Source organism: Protopterus annectens, chromosome 1.part2, assembly GCF_019279795.1.
Source record: "Protopterus annectens isolate FY-2018-M chromosome 1.part2, PAN1.0, whole genome shotgun sequence".
NCBI classification, from domain to species: Eukaryota; Metazoa; Chordata; order Ceratodontiformes; family Protopteridae; genus Protopterus; species Protopterus annectens.
In genome coordinates this window covers 763,903,383-763,925,729 of record NC_056727.1, presented here as the reverse complement: position 1 = coordinate 763,925,729, position 22,347 = coordinate 763,903,383, and the positions used below count along the sequence as shown (strand labels likewise).

General features: G+C 40.8%; 1 protein-coding gene across 1 annotated transcript in view; it reads right to left on the bottom strand.

Annotated features, from left to right (window-relative positions):
• Window positions 1-20,489, bottom strand: part of GALNT14 (polypeptide N-acetylgalactosaminyltransferase 14) — a 3,768,866-nt gene extending 3,748,377 nt beyond the window's left edge. The window contains exon 1 of the mRNA XM_044058899.1: window positions 19,906-20,489. Coding sequence (XP_043914834.1) covers window positions 19,906-20,064 — 159 coding nt within the window. The 5' untranslated portion in view covers window positions 20,065-20,489. The remainder of the gene's footprint in view (window positions 1-19,905) is intronic.
• Between the last annotated feature and the right edge of the window lie 1,858 nt (window positions 20,490-22,347).

Sequence of the window (22,347 nt, the reverse complement as noted above, 5' to 3'; positions counted from 1 at the left end):
CAGTAGTGGGCAATGGCCACCAGATCTTACCTCAACATGCATACATACTGACCACTCACACAATATGAAACATGCACATACCTGCATATTGTGCAAATGCTACAATCTATCCTGATACCTTGGCCACCTCTGGGCATCTGTGCTCTACTGGTATTATACCTACACATACATGTTACTACATTTCTACACAGGGTAGTGGGGGCCACACCTGACTGTTACGACATGTGTACATCGGATTTGGAGGGGGGCACACCAGACTGTTACTACATTTCTAAGTAGGGTTGGGGGGAGCACACCTGACTGTTTCTACATTTCTACACTGGATTGGGGGAGGGGGCACACCTGACTGTTGCTACAGTTCTACGCAGGATTGGGGGAGGGGGCACACCTGTCTGTTTATACATTTCTACACAGAGGTTGGGAGGGGGCACACCTGACTATTTCTACATTTCTACACAGGATTGGGGGGGCACATACCTGACTGTTTCTTCATTTCTATACAGGATGGGGGGGCACACCTGACTGTTTCTACATTTCTACATAGTATGGGGGGGGCACACCTGACAGTTTGCTATGACTGTACTGGTATGTCAGATACTCCACTTCATTCTGTATTCTAACCTATCATGCTGACTAGAGGCATATCAGTGTACTACAGGTCTTAGGTTTGATTGGCCTACATATTAGTTTCTGACTTCCAACTCTTCAGAACTAACATCCCACTGCCTGACCTGCTGTAGTCTGTCTGTGTAGGCCTGGGGGGGGGGGTTACCCATAGGCATTATTCAGAGGCCATAGCACAGCCTTTGTTTGTGTTTGTCTACACCTGTCCTGCTGGCTGAGACTATTGTTCATAGGTTCATAGGTTGGTACTAGGCTATCAGACCTAGGGCCTATACAAGTCTAGCCATAACAATTCCCTAGCCATTTCTTCCCACACTATTTACTTCCCTGGACCCCTATCTAGCAGGGTAATGTGAACCTCCCTGACTGGCATGTGTGAGTCATATGGACACATATGTGGCCCAGCACATTTCCTGCAGTGGATTTTGTCACCCTGTGCAGTACTGGCTACTATGGTGACACCAATATTTGTTACAGATCTCATGGTGCCACTATAGGTGTCTACTATCTGCTGGCATACCATTCAGCCACCCAATTCCTTTGCATGCTCACATCCATGCCATAGATACAGGTAACAACACATACTACTCCATTTGGCAATTGGTCGGTTGAGAGACTTACCTTGTGGGTGTGCCAGTATTGAGGGTGGTGCTGCAAGGTTGCCTATATCGGATGCACATAGTACACTCACTACACATGGTTGAGCACAGGTAGTGTCATGTTTGGCATCCCTTTTACTGTATGTGCGGGTCAGAGGGAGGTGTCATTCCTTGGGTCCCTCCTGTGTCAGTGTATGTGCTATGCATTGCCTCTTTGCCAAGGCCAGGGCATACTGGGTACTCCTCCTCCTTCTGCCTACTGGGGAAGGCTCAGGTTGTTCCTCCTCTGAGTCACTCTGTGCCTGAGCAGGCTTTGGCAATAGTGGGGGACTGTGTGGCCCTGCCCTGTGCTGTTCCTGCTGCAGCTGTTTCCGCAGGATCATATTGTGTAGCATACCACATATGATGACAATTTGGGTACATGTAGCTGGTGAGTACTGCAAGGCTCCACCGGATGTGTCCAGGCACCGAAACCATGACTTGAGCATCCCAAACACACACTCTATTATGATTCTAGTCTGTGCGTGTGCCTTATTATGGAGTTCTTGCTCGGGTGTGTGTGCATTTCTGATGGGTGTCATCAGCCACAGCTCCTGTGTGTAACCAGCAACCCCCACTAGGTGACCATAAGGGATGTCTCCATTGGCAAATCTCTGGTGCAGCTGCGTCAGATGCCAGATGTGGGAATCATGATAGCTTCCAGGGCAGCCAGAACACACATTCATTATTATGCCCTGGGCATCGCACACAACCTGGCAGTTGATGGAGGGGAAGCCCTTGCAGTTGATGTAGACCCTACCTCGCTCACCGGGTGGTGCTTTGATGTGTATGTGTGTGTGCAGTCTATAGCACCCACTACCTCAGGGTATTCTGCTATTTGGTGGAACAGTTGCATATTGCTGGCCAACACCTCACGGGTGTTGGGGAAATATATGTGCTCACCTGCATATGCTGACATGGCATCCAGGAACTGGTGGAGTACCCTGGATGATGATGCCTGTGAGATCCCCATCATATCCCCAGTTGGCCATTGGAAAGTACCTGTAGTTAGTATTCTTAGGCGTACACATACCTTGGTATCCACTGGGATGGGTTCCCCTCTGTCAGTTCTGTGTGTCAGGCATGGCCGGCACAGCTCAACAATTTGCTGTAAAAGGTCCCTGTCGACCCTATAGCGCTCCACTATCTCCAGCTCATGTAGCCTCTGGTAGGTTACCCTGGGTCTGTACACTCTTCTCTGTCTCCTCACTGTGGGTTGGTCGACAGCATTCACATCCTCACCACCCTCAGCCTCTTCCACATGTTGTTGTATGATAGCTATTGCAGCCCCTATCATTTTGTTGTTTTGTTTGTTAAAATTTCCCCGCTTGTATACACCGGTGGTGTAGAGTATGGGAAAACCACAGGAAAAGGTGTTTGCATAGTTTATTGCAGTATTCTGGGCTGGGCTGGTCTGCTGCCTTTGTAATTGGCTGATTCTGATACATTTCATCTGTCAGCTATGCTAGTTCTCCTAGATTACCTTCCTACTGCTGTTTTCCCTTCCCACTGCCTTGCTGTTTAAGCCTAGGGGTGTGCCACACAAACACAGTGCTCAAATGTGCACAGAGCTGCTATTTCCTGATTTATTTTTTCCTTTAAAAACTGGTGCGCGGCACGCACACCCACTTAGGCAATGTAAAGAGTGCTAGGCAGTCTCAGACACACACCTTGTTTATCTCTGCTAAGCTAGTAGCAAACATGAGCCACAGGGCTCCAATCCACTAACAGTGTGCCTGACACACCCCTTATGATGTCAGCTAACTCCTAGGCTTGCACCAAGCTATTCCTGCTCTTACACTGTTGGGTGCTGACTAGTTTGCAGAGGAAATCTAGGATTTAGTATTATTCCCCTCATTTGCATAGGACTGCCTGCTAATGCATAGTTACATGTCCCACACTGAGCCTCTCTCCTTAGCAACCACTATTCACTGGCCATGTTGTCTTCTGCCTGCCATTGAGTATAATGGTAAAATAGTGACTTTGGATATAATGCTTATTTTATGTTTTTTTCTTATTTTCCGCATGATCCCATTTGTGCGCCGCTACCCTACACTTAAACAGCCGAGATTGGCTAAAAAAATAAAAGTTGATTTTTTTAAATTTTGCAAGTGTTTTCCATGCCCATGGCCTTATAGTTGGCCATTGGCATGCTTTCTACATGATATCCACCCTTTATTTGGAGCTGTCATGGCTCCGTTTTGTAATTTGCAGAAATGTACTCCGTTACTGGCTGAGTCATTTCTGCAGATTACACTAGTCCTGCACGGCCAGTTTCCAGCTTCCTAGATCACAAATTCACCTCATTTGCATGGATTTCTCCTGCAAGTGGAGTAATTTGCATACAGGGGCTGAGTCCGTGTAGGAGTGCTTGTGCACGTCCCTACAGGTTATTCCTGGATCGCATGGCAAACATATTGCCTGCTGGAACTCCTGCACTAGTCCTGCACGCCATGCAGGGCTTGCAGAATCCAGGGGAATGTTCTACTTGTCATCACCTTTTAAAACATTTCTCAAAGGAAATATACTGTCATCTACTCCAATTACACTACCATTTCTACAATTATTTTGGAGCTATATCTCAAAATGTTTCTGATAAACTCCCGTTTTTGCTTTACTTCAGACTCATTCCAATTCTGTTCCTTCAGAAAAAGAAGCAAAGCCCACAGCCTCATTAAAAGTATACAGGTAATAAGAACAAAAATTATGTTAAAGCTATAGCATTTTTTTAGTTAAAAATGGCAGAATACACAATTACACTACATGCAGAGAAAAGCAAATAATTTTACTTTACACCAGAATTCAGCAAGAAACTCTGCATGGCTGACATTTCATTAGTAAGACTGTGAGCAATGTACTGTCACAGAATTTTCCACACTTCACTGGCGACAATTCCAACTTAATACTTTAGACAGTGTACTTACAAGGACAGACTGGAATTTCAGTCTTTTGCTGCCAAACTGTCACACTGAGACATAAATTAGTTCTGATTTACATATCTAAAGAGATTTACATCTTGATGCAGCTGTGAATGTCAGTTTCATTTTGACCATATAATATTAAATCTGCATGTAGCATATGAAGACTGCATACAGACAAGATACTTTTCCATATACTCTGAGGCTCTCCCCTTCCCAGTTTACATTTGCTAAAAAGGATGTCAGCTTCGAACCTTCCTTCTCCATAAAATTGTGCTGAAACGGCTGATCTGACTCCTGTAATTCAACCAACAACCGTGAAGAGCAGTGTCATACTAGCCACTAAGATTTCTGTACGTTCTTTCACCACTGAAATGACTATCCAGCTCAGAAAATGATTAAGTATTTTTCGATTCATAAAACTCTTCCAGCTTTTAAAATGTTTCAAATACAGTTTTGAATACTTATTTACATGATGTCACACAGTACATCCTATGACATAACCAAACAGGGTGATACCTTTTGATAAAATGGTCTTATCTTTCCATGTATGTCCTTGAATGATGAATTTTTGAACATAGCACGTTCTGAGATAGCATGCCTCTGACTGCCACAGAATTTATCAAAAGTACCCCACTGCCCGGCTTAGCACTACATACTAATTTATTTTTTACCAAGTGGATTTGCAATTTTCCTTAACCACGTTTGATTAACAATTCATAATCCCAGTAATATACTCTCTAATTTATTAATCTGTATACATATCATAATTAGTAATTAATCTGCCAGTCAAATGCTTGCATGCTAAGTCATGAGGGATCTTTGGGGATGGTTTCATAAGTGACACTTAACTACAGACTTAGCTCCTTTTCTAGTCCTGCCACTTCTCCAATCTCCCCTGCTTCAATTTCTGAAATGATGTCTAGAACTTGGGTCTCATCTGGAATAACTGCTGTCTTCCATCTCCATGTGATACGTTTTCATCACCAACAGAATTGTGTCAATTGTTTTTTAACTTGCCCCTTTTCATTCAATGCCTGATTCCAACTGAGAAGAAACACCTCCTTAGTTAACCTAATATCTGCAGTAAACATCTTCCCTAATGCACCTTGCAAGTAGTGTTTAACTGAGGCTAATCCTGATTGTTCTCCCAAAAATATGTGACCACAAGCAGCACTGTACACCAATTTCATGCACAAATAATAAGAGCTAGAAAGCTTGCTGCAAAACAAAATGCTAGTCTTAATGCTGAACTTGCGTGGAAAGGGAATTTACCTTTTAGTCTGTCAGCTTTAATTTATTTTATCTATCTTTATCTATCTATCTCACAGCATTAATTTAAATGTTATAAAGAGAAAAGGTATCTACCTATCTGCCTTATCCTAAAATGATATACAAAGGCTATCTTTCTATCTAGCTATCTGAATGTCCTTACATTCATTGCTGTAGTATTCTTCACTTATGGGATTCCCTGCCGTGGAATCCCAACGTCGGCCAGTATACCAAAGCCTACTGTTACTTTAAGGTACGCTGAACGTCACCCGTACGTTCCTTGTGTAGCGTATGGCATAAAGGTAATGTCCAGACATACCATCCTCTGAACGTCTTTGCCACCAGTCCGAACGCATCTCCAGATCATCAGTTGTTATGCCTAACATCATTTCTGCCAGACTGAACGCAGTTTCCCTTCACCAGTTCAACACCTACACCTTCTTCCTGCTTCCAAGTCACTGCAGATAAGTACCCTACTGGAGTTTTGTTTTTTCTTTGTTGCTCCGGGGGGGGGGGTTAATGTCATCCAGGAAGGGTAAATGTCAATGCGAAAGACAGATTCCCCATAAAGATTGCCACAATAAGGGTCTTTTTTGCCTAGGAGTGTCCCATGACTATATGAGCTGTTTGATTTGTTAGACTTTCGTACCAAAAACCCTTTGCAGTAGACTTTCTTCCCTTTCTTCTTTTCTTGAGAACCAGCATCTTAAGCTTCTTGCTAAAGATAAAATGGAAGGAACTTCCTGCCCCTAGGGTCAGCTGTTAGGTAAGAAGGAGGTTAAAAAGTGTAGAATGAAATCTTCCGGTGTCCAGCCTCCACCAGGTGTTTCTCCCGAGTCCGTTGAGAACCCAGAGATTCACCCAGCTTTCTTGTCAGATTCCTCTGTAGTGACCGGGCTGGAGACCAGTGAGGATCCGGCTTGCAGCATGTGCAATGAGGCTTTGCAGGCGTCCATTTCAGACATTCAGGGGGAAACATGGTTGGTTACCTCCAAGGGGGCCTAAGAGTGTTCCGCAGATTTTAGTAAAGGAAGAAGTTCCTGCTGCAGTTATTGAATGCCTTCTGGGGTCAGAATCTTCTAAGTTTTATAGGGCAGACGTTCCTTTAAAGAAGAAACATTAAACTAAACATGTTTCTTCTGCTCCTAGGGATCCTCAGAGTGAGTGGCAGGCCTTTACTCAGGGTTTGTTTAATGCTTTAATGGCATTAAAACCTCCTGGGGTTTCTGTTCCAGCACCCCCTTGGTCCTCTACTCCCATTAAAAGGAACAGGGAACAGGATTCCTCTGAGGAGGAGTCGGATTCTGATTAGGAATCCCTTGCTTACTCCTCTCAAATTCCTTCTCCTTTAGACTATGGGTCAGAGGAACAGGAATCCAATAGTCCTGATACCCCTTTTGAAGAAATTTCTTTTGGAGACACAATCACCAGGATGATGGAATTTCTTAAATGGGATTGTGCTCTGGTCTCAGAAATCCATAAGAGATACTATGAGTTGCTACAGATGGAATCTCTGAGACCTTCTGCTATTCCTTTTGTCTTGGTTGCTATGTTGGATGCATTTTTCAATGCCTCTAAAGCTCCCGATTCTTTGCCCCTGCTCGCAAGAAGCCAGATAACTTTTATAGGGTGCCCTAGGACTGTAACTTTTTGTACAAAAGTCCACCTGTTGACCCCTCTGTGGTGTCTGCAGCTTCTGACATCCTTCTCAATTGCTACCTTCATCAAATTTACTGCCTTCTGATGAAGAGAGTAGAACCATGGAAAGGCTAGATAAGAAGATATATACCTCAGCTAATCTGGCTTTTAGAACTATTAATTACTAGACGCATATGTCCAGGTGTGTTGGCTCTCCTTTCTCAGGCCTGTCAGCATATTTCTGATTTTACAGACTCTGAGGGTAAAACTTCTGCTCTTTCTTGCTAGGGACTTCCTCTCAAGTAGTTTGTCATTCCATCAAGTGTAGTTATGATGCAGCAGATGCCACTTCTAGGGCTGCTGCTTTTGGCTCAGTAATGAGGAGGTATTCTTGGCTTAGGCTTCAACCTTTACCTGATGATATTAATGCTAAATTGATGGATGCTCCTCTGGATAATAAACTTTTGTTTGAGGAAGCAACTGCTGGTTTGTTTAAGTCACTTCAGGATAAGGAGAAGGCTTTACAGGAGCTTAAACATCTGTTTGTGGGTCTATATTAGTTTGCCGAAATTAAATTTCAATGAACACCTAAACACTGACCACACTTCAGCAAAAATGTTTTCAGCGATTTGCTGAATTTACCAAGGGCAAGTAAATACTTGCTCTGCAGCACAACAGACTGACATGTAAGTAAATCAAACCCATCCAAGTGGGGGGCTTCACCCCCAACACCCACCCCAACAATATATACCATCTAAGAGATCGCACTACAAGGGAGGAAAAGGCAAAGTTGAGTACTTGGCCAACTACTTCTTTGTTCTTGGTAAATTCAGCGAATTGCTGAAATGATTTTCACTCAAGTGCAGTTGATGATTAGGTGTTCACTGAAATTGCATTTCTGTAAACTAATATAGACCCATGTTTGTTTCTTCTGTGCCTAAATTTCAGAGAAACTACCCCAATAAGTCAGCCTTTGTTCACAGACAATGTCACCCTCCTACTAAAGGTAAAAAGAGTGGGCAATCCGGCTCCTCCTACTAAGGCCACTCAGACTTCAGGAATTCAGAAGCCTTCCTTTCCTGATAAACAAGGTGCTGTATGAGTATCCATCTCTTCCCAGCCACATTCCTCTTTCTCTTTGCCTTTCTCTTCCTGTTTGACTTCAGATTACTCAGGACTTGGGTTCTGTCCATTAGTCACCAGTAGTATTTCATGGTGTGGAAATCCTGTCCCCCTTTTACAAGTGATCCTCAACCTCCTCGGGAACAACTTCCTTTTTCCCCAGAGGTTCTTAGAGATCTTCTGACTCAGGGTACTATTCAAGAGGTGCCTGTATCCCAAAGACGGAATGGGTTTTATTTAGGAATGTTTCTAATGTCCAGAAGAGAGGGTACTTGGAGACCAAATCTAGACCTCTCTCATCTAAACACTTTTCTGAAGGTGCCCTCCTTTTGAATTTTGTCCTTTCACTTTCTGCTTCCTCTCTTGCTCCCTCAGGTCTATACAGTGTCTCTGGATCTCAAGGATGCTTATCTCCATATTCTGATCCATCCTCTTTTCAGGAAGATTTTGCATTTCTCTGTTGCTTTCTGGCATTTTCAGTTCTCTGCTTTGCTCTTTGGCCTTTCTACTGCCCCAAGGGTATTCACCAAATGCCTTGCTCCTGTGATTGATTTTTGCAAGCTTCAAAGTATCGAAATGTTTCCTTTTTGGATGATCTGCTGATTCAGGATTCTTCTCCAAAGATACTATTGCAAAATCTTCATTTTGCTGTTTCCCTTCTTCAGAGTCTAGAGTTTCCAACAAACTTCAAAAAAGTCTTCTCTGTCTCCTTCTCAGGATCAGGTCTTTCTGGATTGTAGGCTTCAGATGGTGCCTATGCTGGCATCCCTGCCTCCTCTAAAGGCATTAACTCTCATTTCATTCTTTCAAAATATTCTTCCTCTGGCCTCCATTTTAGCCAGAGAGTTTCTGAGAGCTCTTGGTTTTATGGCATCCACCATTCCAATGCTTCCTCTGGCCAAACTCCAGACGAGGAAGTTCCAGAGGTTTCTGAAGTCAGTTTGGCTTCAACATGCACATCCTCTAGACTTTGTAGTTCCTCATTTTCCTTGTCTCAAAAAGGAACTTCACTGGTGGATTCAGCAGTTGTCTCTAAATCCAGTGCTCCCATTTCATCACCCATGCTTCAGACATAGGATGGGGAGCAGCATTGGGCTCCCTAAAGGTACAGGGTGTGTGGTTACCTCTACAGCAGAAGGAGCATATCAATGTCAAAGAGATGAGGGCTCTTATGCTGGCTCTTCAGGCCTTTCATCCTCTTTTCTCTCCAGGGCCTCTCAAGGTATTCACAGACAATACCACAGTGATCTGAGATATAAATAAATAGCGAGAAACAAAATCCTAAATCTTTGCCAGTTGGCGCTCCAGGTATGGACTCTTGCTGTCAAATATCAAGTGACTCTTTAGGCAGTTTACATTCCTTCAGGTTAAAACATAGTGGCAGACACTCTGAGCAGGTCCTCAATGCAATCCCAAGAATGGATGATTCACAAGGATGTGTTTCTGGACATTGTCCACCAGTGGGGTACTCCTCAAGTAGCTCTACTTGCCTCCCCTCTGAAGAGGCAACTTCTTTTTTGTCCCAGAGTCCCAGGTCCTCTGGTGTGGAAGATGAATGCCCTGTCTTTTTCTCAGAATGGGGATGTTTCTTATGCATTCCCTCCCCTTACTCTCATTCCAAAAGTTCTATTCAAAATTCAACAGGACGCTCCCAAAATCTTTTTGGTAACTCCGTTTTGGCTGAGACAGCATTGGTTCCCTCTTCTTCTTCTTCTTCTGCATTTAGCCAAGGGCAACCATCAGAAATTACCTCACAGGGTGGATCTACTCACACAAGGAAAGGCTTTCTCATCCTCCCACATCTGTCCACTCTTCAACTGACAATGTGGGTGACAGGATTTTGATTTCTCAAAGACACCTTTTTTCTGTGGACATGCTGAAGGTCTTGCAGGAGGCCAGGAAACCGACTACTAAGAAATCCCACTTATCCAAATAGAAGAGATTTTCTATTTGGTGTCATTTTCATAACCTGGACCCACTTACTGTGGATGTCCCTTTGGTTCTCTCTTATTTGTATGAGTTGCTCCATGCTGGTTTAGCCTATTTTTCTATTAAGGCCCACTTATCAGTATCTCTGCTTGTCTGCCTTTATCTCCTCCTTTAGCTTCAAGATTTGAGGCTAAACAACTTCTTAAAGGCATCCATCACATCAGACCTCTCAGAAAACCTGTTCCTCCTCCCGAGGATCTTAATTTTGTTTTAGCGAAGTTGACCCAGGCTCCCTTTGAGCCTGCTGCTTCAGCTTCCTTACAACATTGTTCTTAGAAGACAGTCCTTTTGTTAGCCCTTACTTCTGCCAGATGTGTGTCTGAGCTTCAAGTCCTTATGGCTTGTCCTCCTTTTTTGATATTTCATAAGGACAAGGTGTCCTTGCGTACTAATCCTTCTTTTATGCCTAAGGTGGTTAATGAGTTGTCACTTACTCAATCTATTCATTTGCCTGCTTTTTTCCCCTCTCCACAATCTGACAGTGAGAGGGTGCTACACACTTTAGACGTGCACAGACATCTCAGATTTTATTTAGGTAAGACTAAGACAATTAGATAATCTGATCAGTTGTATATTTCTTTTCATCCTAGGTCCTTAGAATTAGCTGTATCCAAGCAAACTATTTTTTGTTGGATTTTAAAGGCTATTAATTTCTGTTATACTTTTCATGGTCAGAGCCTTCCTTCTTCTGTAAAGGCTTATTCTACTTAAGCTGTGGCTTCTTTTGATGCTTTTTTCAAGGGCTTAGACACTAATTCTATTCTTGAAGCAGCTTCCTGGACTTTTGTGCATACATTTGCCAAATATCACAAGTTGGATGGTATCTACAGAGCTACAGCTGGTTTTGCTAGGGCCATTTTTCATGGCTTCTTAGAGGGCTCTACTGCTCCTCCCTCCTCCCGAGTTTCTTCTTGAGCTTTGTCAATCTCCCATAAGTGAAGAATACTGCAACAATGAATGTAAGTACATAGTACAGTTTTGTAAAATCTTACCATAACAGTAGATGTCCTTTCCTTCACAGTTGCAGCATTCACTGCCTCCCTCCTTCCCCCTAGTCCTTTTTCTTCCTGGATGTATTGATGATCTCCTGGGTTTCCTTAGACTGGTGTTCCTAATTGGCAATCAGTTCTGAGGATGGTACATCCAGACGTCACCTTTACGGCCTAAGCTACACGAGGACCATAGAGGTGACGTTCAGCGTACCTTAAAGCAACAGTAGGCTTTGGTATACTGGCCGATGTCAGCTTTCCATGGCAGGGAATCCCATAAGTGAAGAATACTGCAGCAATGAAGGAAAGGACAGCTACTGTTATGGTAAGATTTTACACAACTGTACTTTCCACTTCATATGCATCAATGAATACAGTTAACAATTCTGATAGTTTCACAAAGAAATGTTTCTGATTCAGCAACGAATGCAAACAAATACTGTAGTAAGAGAAAAGAGAATGAAAAACTGCAAGCATTGCCCTTCTTCTCTGGGCAACTGTAGGATATGCAGTTGTGATGAAGTGACTAACACTGATCTGTAATCAGGATGTCCCAGCACAGCTGTGTTTACCAGTGAAAGACATGTATCACCAGGGATTACTGCTCATGCTGTTCTCATCATAAGAAATCAGTGACAGACTCACCAAAGGGGTTAGAGTTTCTTATCAAAAACTTATATATCCAAAAGACAGAGGGGGTTTAAGTTTACCAGATCTGCAGCTCTATTACAAGTCCATATGTGCTAATAGAATCATTTCAATTGCTAATTACTACCTGGGCAATGAGTTGTGGACCCCCATATGGGTAAAGATGTGGCACACACATGTATCTAGTAACAATTATAACCATAAAGCTCTACGCTTTATAGAGTCGATAAATCTTAGGAATCTTAACATAAACATTATTTTAAAGTACAAAATTAAAATATTTCAAGAGTTGTGTAAATCTCTAAAACTAGATAAGGTTTTGCATCTCCTTCAACCTATCCACTTAAATACAAACATAAAAATTAATAACAAAATGGTGAGTCTTACTGACTATCCTCAAATAAAGGACTGTACTGTTTGTGACATTCATAAGTATGGGGAAAACAACGATTTCAGAACTACAGAGAATATTACACCTAAGCAAAAAATACACTACTATACTACGCCAGTTAAAGGAGATTATCACAACTCTGTTAAGGAATATTGACATAAAGTAAACTGAGATAAATAATATGACGGAGCTGTTTTAAGCTCTATCCAGTAAGGAAAATATACTAGCCTCATCTTATAAACTGATTTCTCTCATTAAATACCAAAGGATGTATCTATCCTCAAGCTTTTGGGACCATCAAGGAACTGCTCTATCAGAAAACCATAAAATATCAGCAATCAAATCCACCATCAAAATGGCCCCATTTAAAAAACTCTTATACGCGCAATTTATGATCAACAATAACTCATATTACACTCTCTCTATTTTAAATAAGTTTAATACTAAAGTCTCCCCTACTTTCCCTTGCTGCTCCTATCCTCAGGCTGATATACTTCACATTCTGTGGTTCTGCGGATGTTCATATAATCTCTGGTGCTCTCTCAAAGTACGCTTGGATAAAATGGGATACCACAAATCAACCCTATCTTGGGAAATGGTGATACTCCATATTACTGATCTGTCCTAACTACTCTTCCTTTATTAATTAAACTTTATATAACTAAAAATTGGCTCGATCGCACCAAGCTTTCTTGGGAGGGTTTCAGAGCCATGGCAGTTATATATATAACCTCTCAAAAACTTATAATTAGAAGCATTGATAAACAAGTCTATTTCCAGAAATTTTGGGAAATCCTATTTGACCATAATTTAAAAGATTAGACAAAGGATGGAATTATATCAACCTTCGACTGGAATGCTTCCAATTGGGCCCAAGGAATTATTTATTTGTTTTCCTTTGTTGTTCCCCCTTTCGCTACTCTTTTCACTATAAGTGCATTCTGATGTTTACTCTGTTATAAACTCTTACTTATATATGCTCAGCTTTTTAGTGACTCCAAGCAGCACTTTTGTAAATATTGTATATAGTTAGTAGACTTAGAGCTTTGTAACTATTCTGTTTTTGGTTCCTTTTTGAATTTCTTAAGTGTACTTGTTAAATGTTCAGTTCAATACTCTGCATTTACCTGATCTGTATGTATTGCATAAAACAATAACATTTTTATAGGAAAAAAAAGAAACCAGTGACAGAAACAAAAGGAACACTCCTGGACTTAAGCTTCTCCTGAAACTTAAATCTTTAAACTCAATATCCACCAAAAGGTTAATTATAGCCTCACATCAGGTGGCCTAGTCTTTAAATGAATAGTTAAACTGATGTACAGAAGTATCAGAAAAGATTTACTGGGACAGAGTGAAGAAAAGACAGATTGTTTCAAAACAGTAAAAAAAAAAAAATGAAAAAAGATGGCAAACATTCCTTGGCAGTCAGTCTAGATCCTCAAGAATTGTTTTTTTCAAGAAATACTTCAAAAGTGTCTAGTTTTACTTTTTAAACAAATACTTTAAAAGAAAGAGAACTGTAGCAATTAGAGTTTGCACTATGAGTGAAAGTTGAGTAGAATAATGCCACAAATACTGCACCTGAAGTCAAGTCTTATTTGGTTCTTTTCTAACTGGCAGGCCAACCCCAGTGGTGCGGCAGTTTGGGTTAATGTCTCAGGGCTCTTGGTGTTCTGCTTTTGTTCCTGGCTGGGGCGGCTTCTGTGTGGAGACTGCATGCTTCCCCTGTGTCCCCATTGTTTTTAATGAGGGAGGGCTTAACTTTTTTCTCCTACATTCCAAGGACATGCTGATAAGTGAACTGGTGATCTTCATAATGCTTGTAGGTATGTCTGTGTACATGTGTGCACATCCTATGAGGGACATGACTTATTAATTATGTCTGTGGCTTGCAATGATAGGCCCTGGCCCCACATTGAGCATAAACAGGATGAAGTGTTTTTAAAAAATGAATGAATGAATGAATACCTGCTACTACAAACAAGGTCTACTGAAAGATATACCTCTATGCCAAAAAAAAAAAAAAAATGAATATATGCCACAGTGTGCATATACATTGATATGAGAAACAACTTATGTGAACTGTAAACATGTCATAAACTGAGAGGACTCAATGGCAAAAATGTATAAAATCATTTATTTAAGATGCAAGAATTAAGGCTGCACGCACTCTGTCAAAGATATGGGAAGAAACAGTAATCTCTTAACTTCATATGGCAGAATAATGAGATCAGAAAAAAGAACAATCATGTTGCTGCATTAATCAAGGATAATGTCGCATTCAAATGATCTGTCCAGCTCTTGCTGTACCGATATTAGAATTAACACAGGACAGTTTGTTCAAGGAAATGCAACAAATGGTGTGCAAGCACTAAATGTATGCCACTCACACAAAGGTCAGGTGACAGACAATATATACATCCTATAAAAACAATAGCCCTTAACATATTAACAGTTTTCATGAAATTAGGTCTCTGGGGTCAAAGAATCATAAAATTAAAAGAAAAACAATAGGAGAAAAAGTATATATTTTAAATGGAAAAGCCAGTGAACAAATCAATCTCCTTAGAAGGTGGTAATAGAAAACATAGGGCAGGCTTTAATGAGGTATGCAGACAGAGCCTTGAGATAGCAGAAACTTGCAATTAGTAACTTTAGCATTAGTCAGGATGGGGCCATGAAAGATAAGCTAAGTTCTCCATAGTATTTTTTTTTAGTCCTGACATTTTAAAAAGTATACATCATAACTTTCATAGGCTATATTTCATTTAATTATTTCAGATAGTATGCAGCATATTTTATACAGTCTTGCTTGGATATATACATTCCTGTTAACATTTTTTTTCAGTGAAATGAAGTGTATGGATGTTTCAAGATATAAGGGCTAGTTTTCAGGCATTAAAATATACACAAGTGTTATGAATACTGCTAGAGGCACAAGTTCTTTTTCTAAGAAATTATTATTGTATCGATACTTACTGCTGTAGTTTCTGAACTGTCCGTAGCTCTTCAATATGGAGAAACACCATTCGTGGAAAATGATTTACTGATATAACTCCCCTCAGTACATGGCGCTCTGGGGTACTTCAGGTGCATTCATTAGGCCAATTAACACATCTTTCCTGACAGAACTCTTAGGGCTAAAGCTAAGCAATTCTAAATGAGAGATATAGGACTGTGCATAGCGGAAACCTTGTTTGGAAAACCTGAAGACGGGACCTCAACTATATTAAATTTCCAGTATCTTTAGATTACAGCTAACATGGACCCAAAAACTGAGTAGTTTAACTGCCATTTCACAGACGAGGACTGTATAATCTCTATGCAGTCTCCTTGTAGGAGCAAGGCCTGAACTCACTGGAAGATAATAGCTACCTCCATGTCATTCCTATCCAACTCAAAACTAAAATTGAATTTTCAGAACACTTATTCTTCATGGGAAAACTGTTGTCCAGATTCTCATACTCATCTTGTCTTCTATACTTATCAGAAGATCAGGACAGTATTTAACTTTTCCTGTTTGCCAGCTAAGTAACATATCCCACAGTTAAGGCAAGAACCTAAGGTCAGGGAAACAGACAATAACACCTATTCACAAAGGATTTCAATGATAAAGCTGACCTGCTCAGCTTAGTAGATAAATTGTTAAACTGGCATGTGCAGAACCATTTAACTTTCTGTTCCATTGTTGCCTCCATTCAGAAATGTAGTAAGGTTTCCACTTAGTACTTTCTGTAGAAGTGAATGTAGATAAATATTAATACTAATCTAATCAATCCTGGCACAGATGTAACAGGTCTCACTCAAATCTTCTTCATCTCTGAATGCATCTGTATCTGTATTTGTTCAGAAACTACTTACACAATACATCTCAAGGGCAAAATGTAAAGGAATTACATCTGAGCCTCAATTGAGGAGATGACCTAAGAGCCTACTATTTATGTTTTTCGTTGATACAAATGGGCAACTGTGAGACTGGCAGAAGTTTTAAAGGATATAGAATGCAAACCTGGCTGATGGATTATGACCTGCTCTTAAATATCTACAAAACTAAGATTTTCCCTTCAGTGAAAAAAAATGTCCAATGACCGTATCATTTCACTCACTGTCACCACTAAATATGAAAAAATAATGATTGTTCACTTCTTCACTGCATAAATTGCATGTTTTTTCTTGGTTACCTGGACTTGACCTTCTGAAATCATGCTACTGTTGTCTTTACTAAGGAATACAATCTAATTAGGGCTACTATATACATTGCATGTCTGCCTTACCAATGAAACAAAGTTGTAAAGCAGATCTGTACTAATCCTGTATATGAGAACCATTTAACTTACTATCAAACTTGGGTGCCTCGAGAAACAGGTGAGCAGATTCACCTATGGCAGAGGAAATTTCCTTATTTGCAAGTGATAGAACCTTCAGCCTGGCAAGCTGCACATCAACTTTACAGTACCACAAGGTCTGTATACTCTGAAAGCTTGTAATCAAGTCACTGCAACCTACAATTAGAATATCATATCTGAAAACAGAATTCGCCAGATAACTCTAATACAGTGTTAGCAACTTTCTGAAAGTCTTGCTTATACAATCATATATGGAGAAGCACATCACTCAACCATCTCTTTCCTAGACTCTGAAAGTCTCCCCACAAGGTGCATGCAGTTGTGCTTTTCTGTACAAAAATTTCATAAAGCTCCTTTGTAAATGGCAAAACATTTGAGAACGTAGAGATACGACCTGATAAGGCTGGAGCAAGCTTTTCAACTCTACAGCAACTACCACCAAATAAACTATATGTGCTTTTAAATCTCTCATCTCACTCTGTTCCATACAATATCTGACTCTTAAAACTGCTAGGAATATTATTTTAACAAGTTAGTTTAACAAGAAAATAAATGTTTGGGTAAAAATGAGTATGACAGCTTATAACTGCACATTTCCTCATGCATTAGGCATGTAATTTTTTGTAATGTCAGTTGTTGTCTACTAAGAACTAATACTACAACTGTACAAGATAGTATGTGCTCATCTGTGCTGACTCTCATGTTGAGCTATCATGTCTCAATGATTGTTAAGAGGCTTGTGAATTTATCATTGAATTTCACTCTATTACTCATTAAATCTGTGTGACTTTGACAAAACAGTTCAAGACTGCAGTACATAAATAATACTAAGTATTGCAAATATAAACATATTGCTCTACTGAAATGACTTTGCAACGATTCTATTTGTCAACTTTCTAAATGAATACTACACATTTTTAAAGCATGCTGACAAGAAAACGTTATCCCCAACAACTCTGACTTTGGTCTTGCTTCCCGAAGGAAAAGGTTTACTGCTATACAACCATAGTTCTCGACCTTTGACCTCTAGAATTAAGGCAAAGAAAAAATGAATTAGGGAAACAAGGACCAATCATATTAGGGGCAGTTTCTAAATGGTGGTACAAACGTGATCGGAAAACAGAATGAGAATTAATAGGCATTTTTAACTAAGTCAGCAACTGTAAACGTTATCCGTTTTTACTGAGTACAGACTATCACCTTTCTCATTCTCAGTAAACGTTCCACTTCTATAAGGGATTAAGCAAAACTAGGAATAAGGAGAGTTTAAAGCAGGTACACAACTGCAAATGATTTTGTTTGTGGCTCCTCTGCCCTACTTCAGTATCTGCTAACTACCGTTTAAGTCTGTGCATTTATTTATGTGTATAACAACACACACACAGGGGCTCTGAATGAGAGAGAGGCTAGGGCGAGCGCAAATCTGTAGGGCCAAGCTGTAGGGGCACTTTGGGCTGTGCTGGAGCATTGCAACAACTGACAATTGCATAGGGCACCACCTACAGGTGGCAGGTGCACACTGGAACCAGGCTGGCTGGCTGGAGGCTGAAAATTTATTTTTTTTAAAAAAAAACTTTTTTTTTAACGAGGCGTTCTTTTTGAGAACGCCTTTACATCCATCCCAGCAAGCTTGGCAGAATGCTGTTTTTGTTTGCGTTTTCTTCTTCTGTTGTTTCTTCTCTACTATAGGGCTGGAAACAGTCTGGACTCTGCAAGTAAAGAAAAATTTGTTATTAAAGTAACTGTTTTGTTCTTCGGTCCATTTTATATACAATTGTTGGGCTACAGTAAGGAGAGTATTTTGCTTTCTTGTTTGCTTATTTCATTTTACAGGCAGGGGTACTACTTTTTTAATTGTGTCTGTTTGCAAGGGTTGAATTCGCTCCCCTGGTTAAACTGTGTGTGCCATTCGCCCCTTTTATTTACATTGCTGCTGCTTCTTATTTAATTATGATTCCTTAAGGAGACATTTCTTGTCAAACTACATGGTATTCAGCCCAAGGGGACCTTTGTCACTCCACACATTTCCTCTCTTTCTCTGTCCCTCCTCCTATATACCTTCTCATTACAGGTATGCATGTGTGTGAGTGGAATGCCCTTTAGAGTTATAGGTATTGTTCACTATTTTATGTGCCTTTGTTAAGCTGAACAATGGTATGGGATCGCTTCGAAAGAAGGCTCTCGAAAGAATTTTTTAGGTTAGAAGAACAATGATTACCCTTTCTCTGTTAAGTGTGGGACAGGTATGTATGTATATGTCGTGATGAGGATGCGCCTCTGGCAATGACACCGTAGTGTGGAGAGTGTGTGTGTACACACACACACACACACACACACACATATATATATATATATATATGTGACGCATACACACAAACACACACATACATATAAATATATACACATGCGCATATTCATGTACCTGTATGCGCACACACACACACACACACACACACACTTTGGCATCATTGTTGTATCCCGCTCGATGCGTTTTCATGGTAAAAACTTTTAGCTGGAGCTTTATTTCTAGATCTTTACTTGAAAACATTACTCAGGTACAACAACCTAGTTACAGATATACAATGCAATGCAATCGATTATATTACTGAATGTGAGACATAAAGTGTAAGGTAGCCAACATAAAAATCTCTGTAGTACATCTCTAAGACATTCGAAAGTTCTGAGTCAGCGTACACTGGGCTGTCCCAAACAGCACATAACTCCCATCATCCCGTTCATGTACGGCTAGCACAAGGGTAGGGTTGCCACTTTTTTTTTTTTTTTTTGGGGGGGGGGGGGCATACTCGAACTGGGGCATTTTTTAAAAAACATGGGATTTTGCAGGACAAACCATACTCATAAGCAGCTGAAGGGGCTGGACTTCACATTTCTGCAAATTAATATATCACTTTTCAATGAATTTGAATTGCATTTGTTTCATAATATCATACCAAGGAGTTTCATACGCAGCAGTGCTACACCTGTCAGCACACAAATTGGCTGTTTTCTTGTAGTTTTGGTGTCCCAATAACTGTCAGCACGGGCTCATTGGAAGCCGTAATGAAGCACAGAGACTGCATGCTGGCAGGTATTAACAATCCGTCAACAGTCTCCGCCTTATTCACAGCTCGCCTTGAATTACCTCTAATGCTGCTAATCCCGTTATCGGATTACAAGGCTCTTAATAATCCTTTCAGACTCAAAACCTAGCCACTGACTGTTATTAATTTATATAGATTGTATAGATATCATAGCAGTACTATATTATTCAGGGCTTACATCATGCATATACTGTCACCACCAGCTGGTGTTTGCAGGTCGGCTTACCTTTACTGGTTCTTCGGAATCTGCAGTTTCCGTGTTTCTCTTCATACCCCAGTACATAATTAGGGCGACAATCCAGAGTACCCCAATACTAGCCACAGTCAGCCTGCTCGTCAACCTCCTCATGTTCGCTTTATTACAGTGCATAGCCGGCACGGACATAACGGCTGCTAAGGGAAGGCAAGAGTCCTTCTTCACACTTTTCAAAAGCTCTCAGAAGTCGGTCCTGCTAGAAGGCATTGTTGGGAGTAGGCTGGTGGGCTCTTCCTCACATTCGGGGGGGGGGGGGGACTTCACACTCCCTCAACCCTGGCAGGATTCTCTAGGGAATCGGAGAACAGGTACTGCCGAGTAGTGGTTTCTTACAACTCTATCCTGAGTTAAGTGTCACCGTTTGACAAGACCCCCAGCCCATTACCTAAATAAAACTGCACCTCTCCCGCTACAGGAACTCGGTTACTGGCCGTAGAACCAAAGCTCAAAGCTCCCTGGAAGTAAGTGGACAGGGTATAAGGGCAGCACTGTAGAGTTTAGGAGCAAAAAAACGAGAAAGCACAGTGGCTGCACTAACGGCAACATACAACCCTGTCCTGTCAGAATAAAACAAGAGACGGTCAGGAACAATGAAACAAAGTTTAGCAGCACCCCCTACAGCACATTCAGGAGCCAGCGTCTTGCCTGTTTCTTAGGCACCTGGCTGGCTGATCATGAAACCTGATTATGTTGCATATTATTGTACCCCCCCCCCCCCCCCCACACACACACACACACTGTCAGAGTAGTCAGGGCGCTGATTTGTATTTTTGTCTGGGGAATGCATAACGTTAGTGGCTGCTTAATGAACATTCTTTTATTGTGCCTACGAGAATCGTAGTGTCATTATTTTTAAGCATTCGTCTTTTGGCATCGCGTAGGACAAACATGTGGATTATACAAATATGTTTATGTGATACCGTGGTCAATAACTATGATATCTTTGCTGCTTCATAACGTTTGCCAGTGTTGTTCAATTCCTGACTGGGGCGTCTTATATAAAGAGACAGCATGTCCTCTCTAGGTCTTCATGTTTGTTTTTTTTTTAATGGGGTAATGTCGGGTCCCCCCCCCCCCAAAAAAAAAAAAAAAAAACGTGCATTTCAATTTGCTATCTTCAGACTTCCCCATGGTGTATATCTCTGAACGTAAAAGCCTTGGAAAAGACAGCTGCTGTCATCTCCATGATCACTGCTCTCGATCTTCACCCTTAAAACAACGTTACTTTTTGATTGAGATATAATCCAGCACCTGTAATGATCCACTGAATAAATCTAGTACAGGAAAAAGAATGGGTCTTCAAAGAATTGAACGCTGTGCGGCAATCACAATAACTGTTCCTTATTTATTTGTGTAACGTAGGTATTTATGTTTGTACGCAAACTTTGTGTGTGTCTCTCTCTGTCGGACACACACACACACACACACACACACACACACACACGTTGGAGGTTGACAGCTTTTGTGCTAATGTCATACACTAAAACAATAGTTTCTCAGTGCTTGATCATTCGGATAAAAAAGACTGCAAATGAAAGTTTTGTTATTGCTGCCAGAGCTGAAAGATTATACTATTAAAATGGTCTTCCTTTCTGAAGCATTACAATCAGTTGAGAAGTTTGAGATCAAGGTGCTTAAACATTTCTAATGCCTTGTGTTGTTTATTTGTATTCATATCATATTTGTATTCGTATTTGCATACGGTCGTGCATTTTTTATAATTTGAACATCGAGTAAGCAGAACAGCCCATCTATCTAGTCAAAAAATGTCACCAGTGATGTTTCACAAGGCTCTTTCATAAGCCCTCTCCTCTTTGGTATGTGTGTATATAGACAGATAGGTAGGTAGCAGGTAGGTAGACGTATATCTGTAACATATATATGTTATCAAGAGACTGTAGCTAACCGAATTTGCTATTAATTGCAGACTGGGTGCAGTCTTCTAATCCCATTCTGACAGTAAAATTCTCCAGCAAGAAACACGTTTGGTGTATTAATCATGGGCTTGCCCTCAACACCAAGAAATGCAGCATAGTTTCCTTTCTTAAAAGTTATATCACTATTTCTTACCATATACATAACATTCAGTTTAAATTTGACATAGCCATCTGGGACTTGCATATATGTGTTGATAACCAACTTTCGTTTTACCACCATGTTTCTATGGTGGTTAGAAACTCTTTCTGCCTTGCACTTCATGGTGTATCCCCAAGGTCTAATCAAGTCATAGTCCCACTTTGCTCATCTCTTATTAGGTTAATCAGTTTTTGAATACAAAGCACCCTTCCATATGTACCTTGCTAATAACCTAAATACATTGAAGCACCTCAGCATTTCATCTGAAAAAAGATGTCAGATCTCACTACCCTTAGGTGCTTTGAGAGAACCCTGTCTTTCTTAGTGTCTGACTCC